General features: G+C 40.4%; 1 protein-coding gene across 9 annotated transcripts in view; it reads right to left on the bottom strand.

The window, feature by feature from the left end:
* Positions 1-24,880, bottom strand: part of LOC148881182 (DUF3754 family protein, putative (DUF3754)) — a 109,909-nt gene that overhangs the window by 44,862 nt on the left and 40,167 nt on the right. For all 9 annotated transcript variants that reach the window (XR_016104765.1, XM_088963491.1, XM_088963493.1 and 6 more), the window contains one exon: positions 6,951-7,080. Coding sequence is in view for 8 of the 9 variants with exons in the window: in XM_088963491.1 (XP_088819617.1) it covers positions 6,951-7,080 (130 nt within the window). In the remaining variant the exon portion in view is untranslated. The remainder of the gene's footprint in view (positions 1-6,950; positions 7,081-24,880) is intronic.

The raw sequence follows: 24,880 nt of genomic DNA, 5'->3' as shown, positions 1-24,880 counted from the left end.
GGTGACAGACGTGGTGAACCTCTCAAGGATGTGAAATAGTTTAAGAGGCTTGTAGAGAGATCTTTCTATGACTCGCCCAGACATTGCATATGTTGTTGGTGTCCTCAGTTAGTTCATGCATGCTCCTAGGTCCTCTCATCTTGAAGCAGCAGAGAGAATCCTCCGATATCTAAAGAAGTATCCGGGTACTGGCTTGTTATTTCAAAAGCACAGACATTTAAAAGTTGAAGTTTATACAAATGCAGATTGGGCTAGATCCCAAAGTGACAGAAAGTCTACCAGTGGCTACTGGACCCTTATAGGAGGGAACCTTGTTACATGGAGGAGTAAAAAGCAAAATGTGGTGGCTAGATCCAGTGCTGAAGCTGAATATCATGCTATGGCCCACGAGGTTACTAAAGGCATGTGGATAAAGAATTTGTTGGGTGAGTTGGGTTTCCCAGTGGACAAACCTATAACTCTATTCTGTGATAACAAAGTAGCTATAAGCATTGCTGCCAATCCGATGCTATATGATAGAACAAAACACATCGAAGTTGACAAGCATTTTATCAGAGAGAGTTATCGCAGGCGAAGTGTGTACTCCCTATGTCAATTCTGAGAACCAACTTGTAGACATCTTTACAAAGGGTTTAAACCATTCCAGACATCATTTGTGACAAGTTGGGTATGATTGATATCTATGCTCCAACTTGAGAGGGAGTGTTAACAGTTGTTTTGTATACTCAGGTTTAGTACCTCAAGGGTACTGTTGTAATTTCTCCCATTTTTATATTGTACGACTGGGCCAGTATAAAAAATATCTCTTACACTTGCCCCCAGTATTCTAGAGGGCTTTCAGTCCACTCGACTCTCCTCTCTTCTCTCCTCTCCTCTCCTCTCTTCTCTTGCTCTTGCTCTTGCTCAACAAATACCATATGAACTCGACTTCCAGATTCTAACATCCGGACCCTCCTTAACTCAAAGACCTAAGTCTTCAATTTCAACTAACACTTTAGGATTCAAGCAGTTCTCAACAATGGACCAATTCCAGATGCCATTAGAGTTAAGGATGTCATGACTCCAAATAGATAAGTCAATTTGGCTGGGATCATGAACCAATTTGTTTAAAGGCATTGAAGAGCACCAATTCTCCAACCAGAAGCTAATCTTACCTTCTCTAATGTGCCAAGTAGAATATTCATAAAAGTCATAATTTAAAATTGGACTTCCAGGTAGAAGAGCCATGAAACGGCTTACTCTTATGGATAACAGTTATCATCTTCATCTTAAAGAAATCAGACCAACACCCACTTTTAGAGAGAGTTCTCCATAAGGCATTAAGTTTGCTAGCCACTTCAGACCTATTTTGATGTCATCTAGCCACTTTAGACCTAAACTTCCCTCAATTTTCTTACACACCTCATGGCAAGGAACCCACCCATGTTTTCTTCCATCCGAGCCTGACCACGAAAACTGCTGAAGGTAGTTCAAAAGCCATTATCATGTAAATGTGCATTCAGGAAAGTACATGCTTCAGTAAAGTGAGTCTGCCCCTTGAAGATAATAGCAGCCCTTTCCAAGAATCAATTTTCAACTAGAACTTGGTCAATAATTCATCAAACATATAGCTTCTGGCTTTCCCTTTGTGAATAGGAACTCCTAAGTGCTTACATGGGTAGAGACCGCCTATCAAAAGAGAAAAGGCAGTTTAAGAATGAAGAAGAAGAAGAGAACAAGAATTAATGAGACTCAAAATCGTCTCCCACACCCTAATCTATATGCTTTTATATTAATAAGTAAAAAAAATAACATCTATTAGGCACCTCATTACATTTATAAAGACTAAATGCCCTTTCAAACACTCAACACTCTCCCTCAAGCTCAGCATAGATATCTATCATGCCCATCTTACTCAAGTTTCTATAAAGTTTCAGATTGGGAACAAACTTGGTAGGGCAGTCAGCTAACTATTATCCAGATTTCACAAAGGTAAGCAAATCTCTATCGGCAATGCTCTCACTAATGAAGTGCCTATCCACTTCTATATGCTGTATGATCATGACGGATAGGGTTATGAGCTATATTTATGGTTGCTTGGTTGTCACAATATAATCTCATTGGGATGTTAGCCCATATCCCCATCTCTGACAACAAGTTCTTTAGCCACAACAATTCTGAAACTCTATGAGCCATTGCACCATATTCTACCTCTCCATGACACAATGTTACCAGCCCCCAAGGTACAATACCTATCATCCACAATGCCCAATCTGCATCTGTATACGCTTCAACCTTAAGATGTCCATGGTAAGAATATAGCATCCCCTCACCTCAACATCACTTTAAATAAGAAAGGATCCTGTTGATAGCCTACACATGAGATGTTCTAGGCATCAACATATCATATATTAAGCCAGGTTAGACAAAGCTAAAGAAGGAAGCCAACAAGTCTATGGTAGGAACCCTTATCTGGAAGAATAACAGCCCCCAACTTATGATTGGAATTGATAGGAATTTCAGCTGGCGTGCATCCTAATTTTCCTGCTTCCTGAAGCTAATCAAGACGATATTTTCTCTATGAAATATAAACACATCTCTTTGACTTTGCCACCTCAGTCCCAAGGAAATATCACAATGTTTCCAAGATCCTTGACTTCAAATTTAAAAGCAAGGAAAGCCTTCAATTCAGAAATGCTAGATGCAAGGTTCAAAGTATCGTTACGTATCGGCCTGTATCAGCCGATACGTATCATTCCGGGACCCTTCCGATACACCCCTACAGTGGGTGTATCAGGGGTCTGACTGGTTCGGAGGATGGAAGGGTCCTAGACCGGCTCCCCTAAACCAGTTTTTGAAAAAAAAATTAAAAAAAAAAAAGGTAAAAAAACAAGTATAGAAACGCCCGATATGTCCCTACCGGTGTATCGATATTTTGAACCATGGCTAGATGTACCATCTCTTGCAATAACAATGTCATCAACATACACTATCAACATAGTTTCACAGCTACCAACTCTCCTGATGAACAAAATGTGATCAGCTTGAGATTGTTTGAGTCCAATTTTCAAGACAGCTCTTCCAAATCTATCGAACTAGGTGATAGCTTAAGGCCATACAGAGGTTTCCTCAAACAGCACAAGCTTTCCCTTCACTACCAGGGATATTCACTCCTAAGAGCACCTCCATATACATTTCTTGAAGATCGTCATTAAGAAAAGCATTCTTTATGTCCATCAAGGGCCAAGAATAGTGGGCAACAAGAGACATGATGTTATGAATGGAATTTATCTATGCCATTGGAGTGACAGTTTCCTCGTAACCAAATCCATAATTTTGAGTATACCCCTTTGCTACCAAGCAAGCTTTATACCTGTCAAGCTCTCAATTCAACCATCGGCTTTATCTTTAACAGCCCAATTGTCACCAACTGAAACTTTATCTTTAAGAAGAGAAACAAGACCCCACTTTTGGTTCTTACTAAGTACCTCCATCTCTTGCTCCATAGCATCCTTCTAATGTGGTGATTGTACTACCTTTGTAACACTAAGTATAGGAACAAAAGAAATGGCATAAATATAAGCATAATATAAAGGAAATAGGGTGTCATAAGAAACATAATTAGAAATAAGATAGAGGTAGAGCTCTTCCTTTACGAACTGCAATAAGAAGATCAAGGCCAAAATTCAAGGGAAAAAGATTAGCAATAGAATCAAGAAGAGGTTCAAATTCAACAAGTTGGTTACCTGGATTACTTAAATCTAAGGGGTTAGATTATGGTGGATGTTCAGTCTCGGAAGCAACCTTCTTCCACCTGATAAAACACTGTTGCAAGGAGGGCTATCAATGCAAGAGGAAGAGCAAAAGTACCAACTTAAGTAGGAACAGTAAGACAAAAAGGAGTCCAATCTTCACCAACACTCTCCTCTTGAAAAGAAGGACGAGATGACTATAACAAAAGACTTGACTTAAAAAAGTGACTTCCTTGGATATGTACTTCTTATCTGTTGTGAGGATAATTTAATTGTTATTTTATAGTTGTTGTTAGTGGGTTGTCCTCTTAAGATGTTGTCAGTTAGTTATTTTCTTTCTTTCTTATTAGTTTGGTTCTAGGGAGTATACCTCGTGAACCGACGGCAACTCTTTGCTTCCTAGGATTTGAACTCTCAAGGTTCATAGGCAGGGTTCAGTCCCAACAAGAAGGAAAACACACGCTGCTGAGAAACCAGCTTCCTGTAGGCCTTAGCATCGTCATCATGTTTCTACTTTATAGGTTGAAGATTCAGCTTGCAACTGGTAAACCTTGGCATAATGCCTTTGCTCAGAATAGGTAGTTTTGGCCTGTTCCCAAATCTCACTAGCGGTGTCTGCCCACATAAAGTTCTTCTTCACATCAAGTTCCATGGCTGCAAGGAGCCAAGACATCACCATACTGTTTTCTTGGTCCCGCCTATCATGTTCAGCTGTCTCACTCTTAGGTTCTTTCACCCTTCCATTTATGTAACCAGCTTTTCCCCTTGCCGTTACATAAAGTTTTACACTTTTAGCCCACTGCAGGTAGTTTAGACCATTTAAAGGGGTAATGGGCATGGGAAACATCATGTTTTCACCTCCCATACCAGCTGTGCTGTGGGTCGGTGTAACCCCCGATGAGGTTGAATCATAGTTGCCATAGATTATTGCTGAAATCAGTCCAAATCCCACAAAACTACACAACAGCCACAAACAGAATACCAACCCTCAAGAAATTTACTTCTAGGATGTGGAAATGACAACAAAAAACTACTGAAATCAACTCTGTGATGGTTCAGTCATTAAACCAGCCTGGTAATCAGTCCAACACCAGCCAAGGCAGACGTTAGAATAGTATACTATCAGTCCGACTACAGCCCATACAGTCTAACAATCCAGCATCCAAACGAATGTATAGAACCAAGGATAAAGGCCTTCACACCATTGGCCAAAAACAAAAAAACAAGAACACATACCCTGTCCAGCACCTGTACGAAGGTGCCAACCAGAAACTGACTTCGCAGCATCGAACAGAAAAGAAGGGGAGTCTCTTTCTGCATCGCCCTTCTTCGACTAGGGCTTCCTTGATATTACGACCAAGGAAGAACCCAAAGGAAGAGCCACAAGTAGTCTGCTAGGGTTTCTCTGTCTTCCACGTCCAAGAAATCAAAGAAGGTAAAGAGGACGAAGCAGGTTCAAATAGGAGAGACCGAAATTCTTTTATAGCCCAGAACCTTGCTCAGATACCATGTAATCATTCATGGAGAGAGAGAGAGACGAGAGAGAGAAAGAGAAGAAGAGGAAGATACAATTGAGAGAAAAAGGAAAACCTTCTCCTGGCTGCAGCCAGTTCATTATTTATATTTACTTAATATAAAAAGAATGAAAACTACAAGTATGCCCCTGGCGGTACTCCCTAGAACCAAACTAATAAGAAAGAAAGAAATTAACTGACAGCACCTTAAGAGGACAACCCACTAACAGCAACTATAAAATAACAATTAAATAATCCTCACAACAATTTGCATTATCACCAATATATAATGATCCTATTTCTAACTTCATAGTTCCCTCCAACTCAGAAATGGTTTCAACTGGGATCTGGGCTTTAGAAGGGGTGTAAGGGATTGTGATATCCCTAATGTGCATTCCCTAATTCAATTGCTTGAAGGACTTTTTCTTGACCCATCCAAAACTGATAGCCAAATCTGCACTTTCTCTCCATCTGGCTTGTTTATATGTGCCTCTTTTTTCAAATAACTATCTCAACTCACAATTCACTCCTTGAACCCTTTCTCTACAAAACAGATGTGGTGTAAGCCTATTCTACATAGAATAGCAGCTTTTTGTGGGGAAGTTGCTCTTGGGAGAATTAACACCTGTGAGTTGCTTCAAAAGAAGAGACTAACTGGTGCCTCTCGCTCAATTGGTGTATTGTGTAAGGCAAATGGTTAGAATTGTTACTACTTATTAATCTCTTGTCTATTTGTTGTTTATATTTGGGAATGGTTTCTTTCTTTGTTGTAGGTGGACTCCTCCGACTGATATTCCAAGCCTACTTGCTCGAACAACCTTTGAATGGCCAAAGAAGAGGGAAAGATATATGTGGGATGTATAAGAGTGGAAATTCTTTGGACAATATGGGAAGAAAGAAACTCAAGAATCTTCTTAGAGAAGGAGAGAAGTGTGGAGTCCTTAATAGAGTCCATTTTGATTAGAGCGGCTCATGGTTAAAGACAATGGAAACTTTCTCACATGTTACGGTGGATGACATTATTAGAAACTGGAAGGAAGCGGCGGACTCTTCTTGCAATAAGAGCACCACCACTCCATTATGGTCACCACCGGTAACCCTGGAATTTCAAGTATTGGAGAGGTGCTTAGGGATGAGGAAGGGAAGGTAATTCCTTCTTTTCAGGAACAGCAAGGTGAGGGAGACTCTCTAAGAACTGAAGTTATTGCAATGATGGAAGGAGTAAGATGGACAAATTAGCTGAATATCAGGAAATTAATTATTAAAGGAGATTCAAAATTAGTAGTGAGGTGGCTACTAAGTGAGGACTTGAAGTTATGGATGTACAACAATGACAAAAAAGAGTTCAAATGGCTGACAAAGGATATGGAAGTGAAAATGCAACGGGTTAAGAGGACTGCCAACTCCATGGCAGATGCATTAGCTAAGCAAGGGAGAGAAAGACAATTGATGCTTTGGGCACAATTGTAGAAAGAAATTTTCTCTCTCAATCATTGTATACTTATTTTACACACATTTAATTCTATCATTTAATGAAAACTGCAGTTATTGATAAAAAAAAAAAAAAAAGTTAGATGACTTCAGATTACATTTTCACCAACAATAGAATGATGTAGAAGAAAAAAAACACTTTTGGGAGGGAAATATTTATCATATACAAAGAGATTAAATTAAGGTGAAAAACTTACTGAAATATTGGGGATACCTGGAGAACTGACTGTGAGAAAAGAATAGAAACAGCATTTTTCAGCATTTCCCAAATATCATTTCCGCAAGGTTCCCTTGTGGCTGGTTTCCATATATCACTAAGTGATATCCTAGACAAGAAAATTGGCCTGATAAACAATTAAAATACAAATTAGGCATTTCTCAAGTGAAACTACTTAATCTACATCAAATTACCACATACAAACACAACAACACAACATGGAATTGGAACTCAGATCTATAAGAACTATGATATTTCCCAATATTTCCCTTTACTCAAGAACGGCAAGCAATTTTCCATACATCACCCATTGCTTTGTGAAGAGATGACATATGTCCCATTCTTACCCATGCACAGGCAACTACTTTATGACATCCTGCCAGAACAGACAAAACTAGTAGGAAGCTGGAATATAATGTGAGTACTGAGACAGGCAGCGGTAGTAGAAAGCTTGAGAAAGTAACTAATTTCATAGAGCACGAGGGATAGGAGAGAGGTGGAAGGAAGAGAAATGTTGGAGCCGTTTGAAGTATTTTTCTGGGGCTGCTTTTGGGGGCCTTTTTGTATAGAATCTAGTTAGGTGTTTCTATGGCAAGATTGGTTCTTTTTGGGTTGCTGTTTCCTGTCTTCTGTTCTTTACATTTTCATTTTCATTTTCATTTTCATTTTCATTTTTAATTTTAATTTTAATTTTGATCTGTATTTTCTATCTTTTAGTACATTTTGTTACATTTACTAAAAAAAATCCTGGTAGAGAATTACAACTAGCCTCTCTTCACCACTTGAACTCAGGTGTCAGGACCAAAAAATCCACACCTTTGTCCTTTTTATCACCCACTATCACCCAATGTGGTTTGGATAAACACAGTGCAGTAATGTTACCACCCCAATTACTACTCCCAACTATATCTTAAGTATAATATTTCGAAAATTGATCAGAGAAGATGGTTAAAATAGTCAGACCATCAAACATCATTGTTTACAATTCAAAGAATTCTGCATTTTTTAATCAGTAACAAGAATAGAGATCTTATTGATTATCAATAGAAATATATGAATGCATAAACTAGAACTGAAAATTAGCTCCCCAAGACCAGTGAACATACAAGCCCATATTGTTGAAATAAGCTAGTTTCTCCTAGCTGTTTATTTAATTTTCTGTTCTTTAGTGTCACAGGGGCACTCTTGTAATTCTCCTCTTTTTTATTATAAGTTGAGTCACCCTAATACAAAAGAAAAAAGCTGGCACCGCCAACCACAAGTTTTGAATCCAAATTCTTCTTCTCTCTTCTCTCTTCTCTCTTCTCTCTTCCTCTCTTTCTCTGATATCTCTGGCCTGAAAACATGGTATCAGAGCAGGCCTTCTGAGATCAGAAAGTGTGTGATAAAGCTTCCTTTTTTTGGACTCTCCTTGCTGTGGATCGAATCTGATCAAGAAGCAGATCGGACTGATCTGAAGGGGGTTCTGCTAGTCTTCTTCTTTTCTTCCTTGGTCGTGTGCCAAGAAACCCTTAAAAGGAAGGGAAATCTGATGCTGCGAGGAAAAATCTATCTTCTGTGGATCAAGTGATCCTCTCTTGTACCCAGGTAAGTGGGTTTTTTGGAGGTCTAGATGACAAGAAAGTGCTAGGTTTCCTTGAACTTTGGATCATGTGATCCTGAAAATTTTTTTACCCAGACAACCGGACGGTGTAGGTCTAAATGACCTGTAACTGTAAGACAGTTATCGGCTCCCTTCCTTGGAAACATTTCCAGTAGCTGTGTATCCAAGAAAAGTGATGAAAAAAGAGTTCATACAAAGTCAGCCTAGCTACAGAATTGCCCTTCTTTGTTCATGAACTGTCTTTCAGCAATGTACAGACAAGCTGATCTGTGTGGTATTCAAAGAAAATTTATACTTGACTGAACCTGAACTGGGGACTGAACTGACTGAACTGTAACTGAACAGTGGCTGAACTGAACCAATATGAACGGAACTGTTAATGAATTGTGGCTGAACTGTGACTTTTTTTAACAGACCTGATCTGAAAACCTAAATCTTATAATATGTCTTCTGAGGATTCTATCCTGTCTAGTGGGTCCTCCTGTCAAGGTGAAGTTAGTGGGGGATTTGACGAGTTTTCCCATGGCTGTGATACCTTTTGATGGTCTTAACTACCTAGAATGGTCAAGAGGAATCAAACTATACATAACAGCCAGGGGAAGGTAGGCTATATTAATGGTAAAACTAAAGAACCAAAGCCTCAGGCGGTAGAGCATGATAGGTGGGATCAGGAAAACAGCATGGTGATGTCATGGCTATTACTGTCTATGTTGCCACCAGTCAGGAAGACTTTCATGTGGGCTGAAATAGCTGTTGAGATTCAGGAGCAGGCAAAATCTACCTATTCAGAGCAACACCACTATGCCAAAATATACCAGTTGCAAGCTGCCTCCTCTACTTGTAAGCAGGGGGAGAGGACCCTCTCAGCCTACTATTCAGATTTGACCTCAATTTGGATAGAGCTAGATCACTCTCAGAACATTGATTGGAAGTCTGATGCTGATGCTAAAGCCTACAAGTCTTTGGTTTCAGTTGAAAACAGCCCTCTTGTAGTCTAAATCAGCTTGAGATTAGATACAAAACCAGAAAAAGAACAAGAGAAGCTTAAGAAGATAAGAGAGGGAGAGAGCTGGCGGCAATAAGAGAGTTAGAGAAGAGAGGTTCGAACTTAACCTCCCTCTAACACTCTAAATCATTTTATTAACTTAATCTTTGAAATATTGCAGAGGGGTCCTTGGATGGGCAAGAAATTACAAAACAGAGTATATAAGAGTATGGGCCTAGAATAAAGCCCATTACAGAGAAAAAACATAAACATAACATAGAATGACAGCCTATGGGCCATTCGGCCCATCTCCTCCTCACTCCCCTCAAGCTAAGCATAGATGTTAATCATGCCCAACTTGCCAGTGTCATGCTGAAGCCTTGCCTTGGGAATGCCCTTGGTGAGAAAATCTGCCAATTGTCCTTCAGAAGTGATGAATGGAAGACACACTTCACCCGAAGAGACTCTTTCTCGAATAAAGTGTCTATCAACCTCAATATGCTTAGTCCTATCATGTTGTACTGGGTTGTGGGCAATGTTGATGGCTGCCTGATTATCACAATACAACATCATTGGCTTGTCATGATCAATCCCAAGTTCTTCCATCAATGACCTTAGCCACAACAGTTCAGAGACTCCATGAGCCATGGCCCTGTATTCTGCTTCTGCTGAGGATCGGGCCACAACTTATTGTTTCTTGCTCCTCCAAGAGACAACATTACCAGCCACCAGACTGCAATACCCTGAAGTAGATCTTCTATCATCAATATTGCCACTATCAGTATAAGCTTCAAGCTTCAGATGACCATGCTTAGTAAATAGAATTCCCTTTCCTGGAGAGCCTTTCAGATAACACAAAATTCGTTCTACAGCTGCCATATGAGTATCTCCAGGAGCATGCATGAACTAGCTAATACAACTGACAGCATATGCAATATCTGGCCGAGTCATGCACAAGTACAAGATTTTCCCAAGAAGGGTCTTCCAAAAATGTTCCATCCAAAGCTGAAAGTTTGTGACTCATATCAATGGGAGTTGCAGCTGGTCTAGCACCCACCTTTCCAGTTTCAGACAGCAAATCAATGACATATTTCCTCTGGGAGATAAGAATCTCATCCTTAGATCAAGCAACTTCTATGCCAAGGAAGTATCTCAACTCTCCCAGATCCTTAATCTCAAATTTTGTGCGAAGGAAAGACTTAAGGGCTCGAATGCCTGAGGCATCATCACCAGTTACTATAATGTCATCAACATACACAATGAGATATACTGCTAGAGATCCACTTTTCTTCACAAAGAGAGTATGATCTGACTGTGTCTAGACATAGCCGAATCTAACAAGTGCAGCTCTAAACTTCTCAAACCAGGCTCTAGGAGACTGTTTGAGTCCATAAAGTGATTTCTTCAACTTGCATACCTTTCCTTGCATATCTTTCCCATACATTCCTGGAGGGAGGGACATATAGACTTCCTCATGTAAATCACCATTCAGAAATGCATTCTTTACATCTAACTGATAAAGAGAACAATCAAAGTGAGCTGCCAGAGATAGGAGAACCCTCACAGATGTCATCTTGGCAACCGGGGCAAAGGTCTCCAGGTAGTCAATCCCATATGTTTGTGTGTAACCTTTTGCAACCAGTCGGGCCTTGTACCTCTCAATAGTCAGATCAGCCCGGTATTTAATGGTAAAGACCCACTTGCATCCAACAGGATCCTTCGCTTCAGGCAAATCCACAACTTCCCATGTATCATTTTTGTGTAGAGCATCCATTTCAAACTTCATGGCATCTCTCCATTCTGGAATCCCAAGAGCTTCTGATACAGACCTAGGAATAGGGTTAGAAGCAACTAAAGAGAGGTAAGCAAAGTATGAAGGAGAAAGTAGATCATAAGAAAGGTGTTTGGAAATGCAGTGTGCAGTGCACTTCCGCTTTCCTTTCCTAACAGCAATGGGGGCATCAAGATCCGGGAATGATGGTTCCAAGGGGGCTGGAGCAGAACCTGTTATCTCATCTGTGATTGGGAGTGTATGAGCCTCATCTGTTGTAAGGGAAACAACTTGCTCATTTCTGGATCTTTGCCTTTGGTACACTTTTGGATTATGGGTAGGATGAGGAGGTAAAGAAATAGGAGCATCAGGACAGGATGAATGAAGTGGTTGATCCTCCTTTGGTTCATTTGGTGAGGATACAAGCTTGTCAAGAGACTCAACTGGGATAGGAAGAGGAAAAGAAAATACTTGTGACAAACTCTCTCCCTGTTGAAAATGTCCCTCCTAAGGGAAACCATAAAAAGGTGAAAGCTCATCAAAGGTATCATCCATAGAGACATGTCGAGTACCAGTCTTAGGATCAAAACAGCAATAACCCTTTTGTGTGGGGGAATAACCAAGGAAAATGCACTTGTGGGCTTTTGGTTCAAACTTATGTCTTTGGGCACTTGGAATGTGAGCATAACAAGTACAACCAAACACATGAAGAGAAATTGGAAAAAGATCCCTGTCTGGATGAAGAAGACTAAAAGGGGATTTAAACCCTAAAACCCTGGATGGCATACGGTTTATAAGATAGGTAGCAGTAAGAATAGCATCACCCCAAAATCTTGTAGGAACATGTGAGGCAAACAAAAGGCTTCTTGCAACTTCAACAATATGTCTATTTTTCCTTTCAGCAACTCCATTTTGTTCAGGGGTTCTAACACAAGAGCTTTGGTGAATAACCCCCATGTCAGAGAGATACAAGGATAAGCTCTTTTCAAAGTACTCTTTTGCATTGTCAGATCTGAAAACTTTAATTATGGTATCAAATTGGGTTAAAATAAGCTCATGAAATTGCTTCACAAGTCTTGGAACTTCATCACGGGATTTCATTAGGTATATCCAAGTGAATCTAGAAAAGTCATCAATAAACAAGATGAAATATCTGTAGCCCCCCATACAAGATAAGTGGTAAGGCCCCCACACATCAAAGTGCACAATATGAAAAGGAAAAGAAGATCTTTTATCTCTCACGGGATAATTGTTTCTACAATGCTTTGACAACTGACATGACTCACAATTGAGATTGGACACATTGACTCCCTTAAACAATTCGGGAAGTAAATGACTCAAAGCAGAAAAAGGTAAATGACCAAAACAACAATGACTCACCAAAATTCGACAGACCGACTCCGAAGAAGTAGAACCAAAGCCAGCGTTCTTGGGATAATCAAGGCATTGGCCAGGAGTGTTGAGCAAGTATATTCCATTCGCTTCATGGCCATTCCCAATCACCTTCTGAGATTCCAGATCCTAAAACACACAATGAGAAGGAAAAAATGTTACACAACAGTTCAATGACTTGGTCAAGCTACTTACAGATAAAAAATTTCTATTCAATTTAGGTACATGAAGAGTGGAAGATAAGAGTAAGGAGTCTGTAGGCTTGACAGTTCCCTTGCCAGAAATTGGGGCAAGAGAACCATCAGCTAAGGAGATTTTGTCACGAACAGGAAGCAAATCCTATGAAACAATCAAAGTGGAAAGGTTGGTCATGTGATCAGAAGCACTTGAGTCTATGATCCAAGGGGTCTTGGGATTACCTGAGGTGGATGCATGGTTAGCAGAAGCTCTTATACCTGAGTGAGCAAATGCGGTGGTAGCTGAACTTCCAGAAGGGTTGGATGATGAAGTTACACCTTCAAGTTGGCTGATCATCTTTCCAAACTTCTCATATTTAGCTTTCATGGCTGCCAATTGTGTACTGGCAGACTAAACCTTTGTATCTGTACTTGTGGCTGCATGTGCACTTCCTGTCTTTCTACTATTATTCTTCTTCTGGAATTGGATAGGGACAAGACTGGGATGCAATTTCCAGCACTTGTCCTTGGTGTGTTTCGGCTTCTTGCAATATTCACACACCACCTCCTTCTTTCCTGTGCCACTGGGAGCTCCTATAACCCCTTTGGGTTTAATTCCCATATTTGCAAAATGATCATTGATACCGACTCCTCCAACCTGCACTTGCCTCCTACTCTATTCACTGCTGACCAAAGCATATGCTTGAGACAATGAAACATCTTCCTTGGACAAAATGTTCTGCTTTGTGATGTCATATTCAAAATTCAGCCCTGTCAAGAACTCAAAGACCATGTTCCTTTCAACTAATTTCCTGTATGTTTCAGCATCATTAGGGGTATCCCATGTCACAGCCTCTATCAAATCAATCTCTTGCCATAGAGATTTCAGGGTTGAGAAGTATGATGCAAGTGATTTCTCCCCCTGCCTTAGATTCTTCACATCACTCCTCAGTTTGTAGGCTCTGGCAACATTTAACTTTTGGGAGTAAGTTTCTACAACACTATCCCAGAATTCCTTAGCCGAGTTCATCCAAAGATAGTGTTGACTAATCTGTGGCTGCATTGAATTCACAAGCCACCCAATCATTGTGTAATTTTCATGCATCAATCTCTCATAAGATGGATCATCCTCTAGAGGAGCTTTCTTGCTCCCAGAAATAAAACCCCATTTCCCTCTGCTACAAATATGGATTTTCACTGATTGTGACCATGCCAAGTAGTTGGTCCCATCAAGTTTAACTGTAGTTACAGCCAACATAGAATCAGCTGGGGTTCCCAAAGTCTGTCCATATTAAGCAGCATTCTTGCTTTCAAGGTTCGAGAAATCCATCATGCAAAGGATCCAATTAGGATTTTAATAAGTTTTCCAAGGTACTGGGGTCCTTGATGAACTTAGTTTGAGCTGAATTGGCAACAACAACCAGCTCACAGAATCAGTTCAGTCTTGATAACTGTGACAGTCCAGCACGATGGTAGCTCTTTCTAGAGTAAGAAATACTATTTCAGCATTCAAGGGACAACCAGTAGACCCCCAAACACAAAGTATTCCAGGTCCCCAACAACCGTTGTCCCAAAGAGAGAGAGAGAGAAAAAGTCCACAGTCCTTAAGAGACCTGTTTTGGAATGGTAGAATACTGATATGTTTCATTCTATTGCCAATGGGCATATTTATACAGTAAGTTGCTGCAATAAATAGAAAGAAAGAAAGAAAAATAGAAAGAAAAGAAAATAGAAACAAGAAAAAAAAGAGAAAATAGAAAGTACAAAAATAGAAAGAAAAAACTTTCTAAATCAATCCTTCCACAATCCTAAGAATATATACAATTCTATTTTCAGATCTGAACAAGTAACCCCACGTTTTCCAACACTCCCCCTCAAGATGGTGAATAGAGATCCTCCATTCCCAGCTCGGCTATAATTCTCCGAAAGACTGTACTATTGAGCCCTTTAGTAAGTACATCGGCCAGTTGTCCTTTTGTAGACACATAGGGAGTGCAAATCAACTTGTTGTCCAGTTTCTCTTTTATAAAGTGTCTATCAATTTCGATGTGCTTCGTCCTGTCATGTTGAATAGGATTGTGAGCAATATTGATGGCTGACTTGTTGTCACAATATAGTTTCATAAGCTCTTCTCGTGGAATCTTCAGGTCTTCTAAAATTATCTACAACCAGAGTAATTCACACACTCCTTGTGCCATAGCCCTGAATTCTGCCTCTGCACTTGACCGAGCCACTACATTTTGCTTCTTATTCCTCCAAATGACTAAGTTTCCTCCTAAGAAGGTACAGTAACCAGAAGTGGACCGTCTATCTACTGGAGATCCTGCATAATCGGCATCTGTATATGCTTCAAGAGTCAGTCCTCCATTTCTTCTAAATAAAATTCCTTTTCCTGGATTGGCTTTCAAATAGTGCAGAATTCGATGAGCAGCCTGCAGATGAACTTTTTTAGGATTATGCATAAACTGACTTATTACACTTACAGCATATGCAATATCCGGTCGTGTATGTGCAAGATAAATGAGTTTTCCAACTAGTCTTTGGAACATCTCCTTGTCTACACTTGCATTCTCGTGGGCTTCTCCAAGTTAATGATTGGGATTTATAGGCGTGCAAGCTGGTTTACATGCCATATTTCCTGTTTCTCTAAAAAGATCAACAACATACTTTTGTTGAGAGATAAAGATGCCTTGTTTAGAATGTGCAACTTCAATTCCGAGAAAATACTTTAGTCCCCCCAAGTCTTTTATCTCAAATTCTCTGGCAAGGCAGTTTCTCAATGCTTCCCTCTCCTTTTTATCATTCCCAGTAACGATTATATCATCCACATAGACTAATAGTGCAGTAACTCCCCCTGAGGCTGTGAGATTTGATAAACAATGTGTGGTCACCTTGACTTTGCTTGTAACTTGTACTCAACATTACCTTCGTAAACCTTCCAAACCATGCTCTTGGAGATTGTTTGAGACCGTATAGTGCTTTCTTCAACCGACGAACTTTGTTCCCTTTAATGCCTTCTCCAAAACCCAGTGGAATGTCCATGTATATCTCCTCTTCTAGATCACCATGGAGAAAGGCATTTTTTACATCAAACTATTGCAAATCCCAATTATAGTTAGCAGCCAACGACAGTAACACCCTTACTGTATTCATTTTAGCTACTGGGGCAAAAGTCTCCTGATAATCTACCCCAAAAGTCTGTGTATATCCCTTGGCTACCAGGCGTGCTCTGTACCTTTCTAATGACCCATCAGATTTGTACTTAATTGTGAACACCCATTTACAACCTACCGTCTTCTTGTTTCTTGGTAGGTCCACAACTTCCCATGTGTTGTTTTTTTCTAATGCCTCAATTTCCACTCTCGTGGCTTTTCTCCACTCCTTATTAGAAAGTGCCTCGGCTAGAGTATTAGGAATTGGAATGGTGTTAAGGCTGGCTAGAAAACTTTTATGGGATTTAGAGAATCTTTGGAATGATACATATTTGGCTAAAGGGTACAATGGGCGTTTGGTACATTCTTTGGTTCCTTTTCCCAGTGCAATAGGTAGGTCATACTCATACTCAGACTGTGAAGGTGTAGGTTCAGAATCTAAGCATCCCTTAGTTCTAGGATTAGGAGTTGAATCTTGGAATTGCACAGGTTGAGGATCTGGATTTTTCCTCCTAGAATAAACCTACATATATCTCACATTATCATGCACATCATTCGTGGGGTTAACAGTGTCCGAATTTGGTTCAATGGTCGGGTTGTTTGACTCTTGTTGAGACTCGGGAATGTGGGGCTCAGAGGAATGTGACTCAGAGGGATGTGATTCTTAACGATTGAATGTCTGTGAGGAGGGTAATACATCTAGGGAGAGTAGATCCGAGGCCTTATCTTCCATTAATGAGGGCTCCCCCTGAAGATAAGGTTGAGTGAAAAAAGATTTTCCTTCCTCAAATGCGACATCGATGGAGGTGTAGAATTTTCTGGTGACTGGATGATAACAGTTATAACCTTTCTAAGTTGGGGAATATCCCAAGAAGACACACCTGATTGCTCGTAGGTCTAATTTTACCTTATTATGGACACGAACAAAGGCAGTGCAGCCAAAAATTCTTAGTGTGAGACTATTTGAGGCTCGAATATCAGGGTAAATTTGAGAAAGGACTTGTATTGGGCTGCGGTTGTCAAGAACTTTAGATGGTAGTCTATTTATGGTGTAGGCAGCAGTAAGGACAGCTTCCCCGCAATATTGTTTTAGCACCTGATTTTGAAAGAGAAAGGCTTGGGTGGTTTGCAAAAGATGGCCATTTTTTCTCTCAGCTATCCCATTCTGTTGGGGAGTGTTAACACAGGAGGATTCATGCATAATGCCTTCTTTCTGAAAAAATGGGGACAAATTCTGATTAAAATAATCTGTAGCATTATCAGATTGAAACCTTTTAATTCTCACACCAAACTGAGTTTGGACCATGTTATGAAAGTTGGGAAGAATCGTACCCACATCAGATTTAGACTTAAGAAGAAAAATCCATGTGACCCTAGTGCAATCATCAATAAAGGTGATGAACCATCTGGAACCAGTAATGTTGGGAATTCGAGAAGGGCCCCATATATCCGAATGAATCAAATAAAAAGGAGTTGAAGATCTTTTATTGCTGATTGGGAAAGAAACCCTTTTGTGCTTAGCAAGTTCACAAACATCACAATGAAAGGTTTCAACATCAATTCCTTTAAACAAGGAAGGAAGCATTGTTTTTAAAATAGGAAATAAAGGATGACCAAAACGGAAATGATGACGCCAAATTAAATCTTTATTGGAGGTAGATAAGAATGACTCGTGTGTGACATGCATAATAGTGTAAGATGATTTGCTGGTTGCATCAAGGTGGTAGAGTCCATCTCTTTCCTTAGCAAGTCCAGTCTTCTTCCCCGAAACTTGGTCCTGAAATACACAGTAAGAAGGGAAGAACACAACATTGCAGTTCACATCCTGGGTGAGTTTATGTATAGAGATAAGGCTAGTGGATAACTTAGGAACATGAAGCACATTTTTAAGTAATAGGGATGGAGTAATTTGAATATTCCCAATCCCTGCCACTGTGGTGAAAGAACCATCAGCAACAGAAATTTTTCTATTACTAGGACGGGGTGTATAGGTGAGAAAATGTAGTGAAGAGGGTGTCAGGTGGTCAGTAGCTCCAGAATCAAGAATCCATGGAAAAACACTAGCTGAGGCATGTAATCCTAGAGATAAAGACTCACCTGAGAGAGCAAGAGAGGTAGAACCACTTCCTGGTTCCAAGGATTTCAAGAAGCACCTTAGCCTTTCAAGTTCATCATTAAATGGTCCTTGACTTGAGTGTTCTTGCTGTGGGGTTGTGGAGACATTATGGGCCTGTTGAACTCCTTTTGAAACTCCTCGATTTCCCCAGAGGTTATCGTTAGAGTCACGGGTGGTTGTGTCATGAGCCAAGTTGTGATTGTTCTCACCCTTTGAACCACTGTAACTTCCTCCCCTTGCCACCACGGCTGAGCCTTCGGTATCTTTAGGCTCAAGCATGATTCCACGGCGGCTTTCCTCAGCTCTGACAAGGGCTATGACTTCATTCAATGGAGGCACTTCTTCTTTGCCAAGAATTTGTATTCGGACCTGATCAAATTCAGCATTCAGTCCAACCAAAAAATCATACACCCTATCTCTTTCAATAAAATTCTTCAAGATCACAGCATCATCTGCGCACTTTGTCTCAAGAACCCGATAATGATCAAGCTCATGCCATAAATTTTGCAGCAGATTTGCATACTCTGTAACACTCCTACTCCCTTGTTTGGCTGCCACAGTCTTCACTTTGACCTCATAGACACGAGCAGCGTCATGGGCTTTGGAATAGGTTTGTTGGACAGCATCCCAAATAGCCTTTGCAGAGGGAAGAAGCATACAAGTATCACTGATCTCGGGTGTCATTGAACTCCACAACCATGACATAATCATGGAGTCCTCTTCGTCCCAAGCATCAAAATTTGGCTCGCCTAACCTTGGTCTTGTTCCAAGGAGGTGACTAATTTTTTCTTTTCCCTTCAAATAGGTATGCACTAATTGTGGCCACTTCAAGTAATTCTGGCCATTCAGTCTATATGTTGCCTGAATATTCTACAAATCACCAGTGTGAGGATGAGAATTTGTTGCTCCTTCATCGGTTTGGACGGGAGCACTTGTTGCAGTCATGTCGGACATTGTTAATGGAGGAAAAATAAGGCCAGCAGGAAAGGAGAATAAAGGAACACTTCTGGTTATAGATCAACACTGAAGGAAAGAAGAGAAAAACACAAAAAACTGGCAATGAAGGCCGAAAAAATCTCAAGGTTGACAAACCTAGAGCTCTAATACCATGTTTTGGAATGGTAGAATACTGATATGTTTCATTCTATTGCCAATGGGCATATTTATACAGTAAGCTGCTGCAATAAATAGAAAGAAAGAAAGAGAGAAAGAAAGAAAAATAGAAAGAAAACAAAATAGAAAGAAGAAAAAATAGAAAGAAGAGAAAATAGAAAGTACAAAAATAGAAAGAAAGAAATAGAAAGAAAAAACTTTCTAAAACAATCCTTCCACAATCCTAGGAATATATACAATTCTATTTTCAGATCGGAACCAGTAACCCCACGTTTTCCAACAAGACCTTTTGTCAAACACTCTGTGTGCAGTAGTTAACAGCCTACTGTTAACTAGTAGAAACCACTTCAATAGTGTTCCATATAGGTCCAAGAAAAAGGCTGGGCTGAAATTGAGACTAGTACCACTTAGTCCAAATCAGTTTCAGCAGCTTGGCAGTCCAATAACAGCCGAACTGCTCTCCAAAATAACCCAGAAATTTCTGAGTTGAATCAGTCCAGCAACAGTAAGGCAGAATGGAGGAGGGTTTTGAATGCTTTAACAGCCCTCCCAAGCAACGAAAATAACCCAGCAAAAACTGAGAAAACTTACAGTAAGAGAATCTCTTATTTAAACTTCAAACCAGGCCAAACACCTTGCTTTTTGAGATAACTTCAACACCCTTTTCTCTTATTTCAAATCAGGCTGAACACCTTTCTCTCTGATTCTTCCTGGTCACCGTACCATTCTCCAAGTGCGTAGAGACTTGGGCACCCTCCAATGACCTCCAAGAAACAGGCGAATGACTTTAAGCTTTCAGTCCAAGAACCTCCTCATGCAGTTGGCTGAACTAGAATCACATGAGGATCACGCCAAGTTCTGGCCTGCTCTGATACCAAGTTGAAAACAGCCCTCTTGTAGTCTAAACAGCTTGAGATTAGATACAAAACCAGAAAAAGAACAAGAGAAGCTTAAGAAATTGAGAGAGGGAGAGAGCTGGCGACAATGAGAGAGTTAGAGAAGAGAGGTTCGAAATTAACCTCCCTCTAACACTCTAAATCATTTTATTAACTTAATCTTTGAAATATTACAGAGGAGCCCTTGGATGGGCAAGAAATTACAAAACAGAGTATATAAGAGTATGGGCCCAGAATAAGGCCCATTACAGAGAAAAAACATAAGCATAACATAGAATGACAGCCTATGGGCCATTCGGCCCATCTCCTCTGCAGTTTCCCAACAACAGGTCTTTGCCTTCCTCTTGGGGCTGAACCCTGTGTATGAGTCCCTCTGAGTTCAAATATCAGGAAGTAAAGATCTTCCTTCAGTGCAAGAAGTGTATGATTTAGTACAGTCCGAAGAGAGTAGGCAAAGTGTGATGAATAGCTCCAAGGGGGAGCAGATTGCCTTAGTGGCTAAAGGGAGTATAGGTGTAGGAAGCAATAATTCCTTTAAGAAGGGTGACTCCCAAAAGAGAGTGGATGATAAGGATAAGTTATGGTGTACTCATTACCAGAAGGCTAGACATACCCGAGATACTCGCTAGGACACCCATGGAAAGCTAAGGTGGGCCCAAGAGTTGTGTAAGAAATCAGATCAGAATAAGAAGTCGGGACAGCAGAGTCAAAAAAGGTTTAATACAACAAACTTGGCCTCTCAGGAGCCTCAGTCATCTACTGCTATTCACCAGGACCACCCCTCCGTTTGCCGATCCCCAGGAAGATATAATTAATTCTTTCCATGACCACTTGGATTTGTATGGGAGAGCAATCCATCAAATGGATTTTGTTGGATTGAAATATGAGGAAGTAGAGAAGAGAAGGGAAGAAGAGAGAAAAGGAGAAGAAAGAAAGGAAGAAGAAAAGGTTTGGAGCAATAGAACAGTGCTGGTGGCGCCAGCTTCTATTATATTATATAGGGCGGCAGAAATAAGAAGGGAAAAGACCCTTGTGCCCCTGCTGTAAGTGAGTACAATAACAGAAATAACAGAAAATAAAAAATGCTTTAACTAGCCAAACAGACCCTAACACAAATAACTAAATTATTTCAACACTCCCCCACAAGTTGGAGCATAGATGTCAATCATGCCCAACTTGTCACACAAATCATTGTGCCGCACATGATGAAGCCCTTTGGTGAAGATATCTACAAGTTGTTCTTCTGAGCTGACATATGGAGTACACACTTCTCCATTTACAAGTTTCTCTCTAATAAAATGCTTGTCCACTTCAATGTGTTTCATCCAATCATGCAGGACTGGATTAGCAGTAATATTTATGGCAGCTTTATTGTCACATAGAGTGACATAGGATTGCTCACTGCAAAACCCAGTTCACCTAACAGATTTCTTATCCACATGATTTCAGCAACCCCATGAGACATCGCTCTATATTCTGCTCCAACACTAGATCTAGCCACCACAATTTGTTTTTTACTTCTCCATGTGACCAGGTTTCCTCCTACAAAGGCACAATACCCACTGGTAGACTTTTGGTCATCAACTGCTCCTGCCCAATCAGCATCAGTAAATACTTCCACCTTTAAGTGACCATGATTCTAGAACAACAAACCAGCTCCGGGAAACTTCTTGAGGTATCTAAGGATCCTCTCTGCAGCTTCAAAGTGAGTTGTCCTAGGATTGTGCATGAACTAACTAAGGACACCCACTACATAAGCAATATCAGGCCTAGTCATAGACAAATACAAGAGTCTCCCTACGAGTCTCTAGAACTTCTTCACATCTTTCAAAAACTTTCCCTGACTATCTACCAACTGATGATTAGATTCAATTGGTGAGTCAATTGGTTTTACCCCCAACTTAACTGTATCTTCTAGTAGATATAGTACATATTTCCGTTGGGAAATAAAGGGCCCTTATGAGAGCAGGCAACTTCAATTCCAAGAAAATAACGTAAAGGGTCTAGATTTTCACCTCAAATTGAGTGGCTAAGAAGTTTTTTAGTCTCCGTATTTCAGCCTCCCAATCTCCTTTGATCACTATGTCATCCACATACACAATTAAAGCTGCAATTTTCCCTTCACCTCTTTCACAAAGAGAGTGTGATCTGACTGGCATTGTTTAAACCCCATCTGTTGAACTGCTAAGTGGAACTTACTAAACCAAGCCCGAGGTGATTGTTTCAACCCATATAAAGATTTTCTTAACCTATACACCTTTTGTTCACTAACTTTGGCACAAAAACCTGGAAGTTGAGTCATGTACACTTCCTCTTCCAAGTCACCATTCAAGAAAGCATTTTTGATGTCCAATTGGTGAAGTTCCCAGTCAAGATTTGCTGCCAATGAAAGAAGAATGCTTATAGAATTCATCTTGGCAACTGGAGCAAAAGTCTCTGCATAGTCCACTCCATATACCTGTGTAAAACCTCTTGCTACCAGTCTAGCCTTGTACCTTACAACAGTTCCATCAGCCTTGTGTTTCACTGTGAACACCCACTTGCAACACACTGGTTCCTTCCCTTCAGGAAGATCCACCAACTCCGAAGTGCCATTTTTGTGTAATGCATCAATTTCTTCCTGCATTGCATATGTCCATTCAGGTTTAGATAAAGATTTTGCCACATTCTTAGGAACAGGGACACTGTCCACAGAAGAAAGGAATGCACGGAATGAAGGTGAAATGTGATCATATGACACAAAATTAGAGATAGGATGATTAGTGGTACAAGATCTAACACCCTTTCTCTTAGCAATAGGAACATCAAGATCATTGATGGCAGTAGAATCAACATTGAGAGGAACAAGCATATCAATAGGAGAAAGTGTACCTGGATGATGAGACGGATCTGCCTCTGGTGAATCCGATGATGTTGGTTGCATAGTGTCAGGTTCCACGGCTCTTGAACTCTGCTAGCATTTATGGCGACGATGAAAGACCCAGAATGGAGGAGGATCGGGTAAAGGAAGTAGTTGAGTTTGAGCCGCTTGTTTCTCCTCAACCCTACTCTCCCCCTGAGGAGAAACCAAGAAGAAAGGTTGATTCTCAAAGAAGGATACATCAATGGAGACATAGTACTTGCGAGAGGTAGGATCATAGCAATGATACTCCTTTTGAGATAAAGGGTAACCAAGGAAAACACAAGGAATAGCCCGAGGATCAAGCTTACCTCGTGTAGGGGACAAGTTATGGACAAAGCAACAACACCCAAAAACACGTTTCGGAATGGTGGACAACGGAGCTGTAGGAAACAGAAGATGATGCGGGGCCTTATACTCTAGTAACCGAGAAGGTATGTAGCACACAAAGCTGCATCCATCCAAAAACATTTTGGCACATTCATATAAATTAATAAGCCATGAGCTACTTCGAGAAGGTGACGGTTCTTTCGTTCAACAACACCATTTTGTTGGGGTGTCTTGGCACAAGGGTTTCGTTGAAGTGACCCACTCGAAGCAAAAAGCTTCGTGAGATAACTATGGAAGTATTCCTTCGCATTGTCCGACTTGAAGATATGGATTTCAGAGTTTGGAACTGAATGAACACCATGCGTTGAAAGTCTTATACAATTTTTGGCACTACATCTCTAGATTGCATAGGGTAAACCCAAGTGTATCTAGAGTAATCATCAATCAAAGTAATGAAGTACTTATATCCAGCCTCAGTGGGTAGAGTAACAGGGCCCCAAACATCAGAATAAACAATATGAAATGGAAATTCAGATCTTTTAACTCTCAAAGGAAAAGAACTTCTACAATGTTTACTCAATTGACATGTCTGACATTGTAACTGACTCACTGACAAGGACTCAAACAACTTTGGGAATATAACTTTTAATGACTCAAAAGAAAGATGACCAAGATGACTATGCCATAAATAGGCTTGACTCTCACTGGACAAACTCATGGACTCTGTAGCCACAAGACCAGTTTTATTCTCCAACACGTAGAGACCATCCACCATGCTTCCTCTACCAATCGTCTTCCTCGAAGCCAAATCCTGAAACACACATGAAGACGGGAAAAAAGTGACTGAACAGTTCAAGGAGTGAGTTATACTACTAATGGACAGCAAATTTATAGGTAATTTCAGAACATGCAGTACATTAGAAAGGGTAAGGCCGAGTGGGAGAGGTATGGTACCTTGACCAGCTATGGTAGAGAAAGAACAATCAGCTAGTCTCACCTTATCTCTCTCAGAGAGAAGGTTATATGTCTGAAATAAATTTGACTTACCGGTCATGTGGTTTGATGCTCCAAAGTCAATAACCCAAGGAGAATCAGTGGTATGAGATGACACATGGAAGGCAGTGGCAACGTTACTTGATGTAGACACGAAAGAGGTAGAGGGAGTAGGACCAGAATCCATCTGGCGGAGAGTCCTACCATACAATTCCAAATGGTCACGAAAGGAGTTGATAATTTCTTCCTTAGGGTCAGAACTGGGATGCCTCTCCTGAGTTACCAATGGACTAATCTCTGGCGACACCATATTAGATGAGTTATACTTTTTCTGATTCTGTTGACTTGGTTTCTTGCCCTGATCAGGTGTTGACTTCTTACCCAAATCCTGTGCCCATTTAGATTTTCCATGGAGATCCCAACATGTATCTCTAGTGTGTCTTGTCTTCTGGCAGTAAGTGCACTAAAGTTTACTCTTATCATTTGTTCTCTTCTGAGAGT

This window comes from Nelumbo lutea, chromosome 1 (assembly GCF_056320005.1).
Source record: "Nelumbo lutea isolate HS-2025 chromosome 1, American lotus-T2T, whole genome shotgun sequence".
Classification (NCBI taxonomy): domain Eukaryota; kingdom Viridiplantae; phylum Streptophyta; class Magnoliopsida; order Proteales; family Nelumbonaceae; genus Nelumbo; species Nelumbo lutea.
The sequence above is the reverse complement of the archived record's forward strand: the minus strand, read 5'-3'. Positions and strand labels throughout refer to the sequence as shown.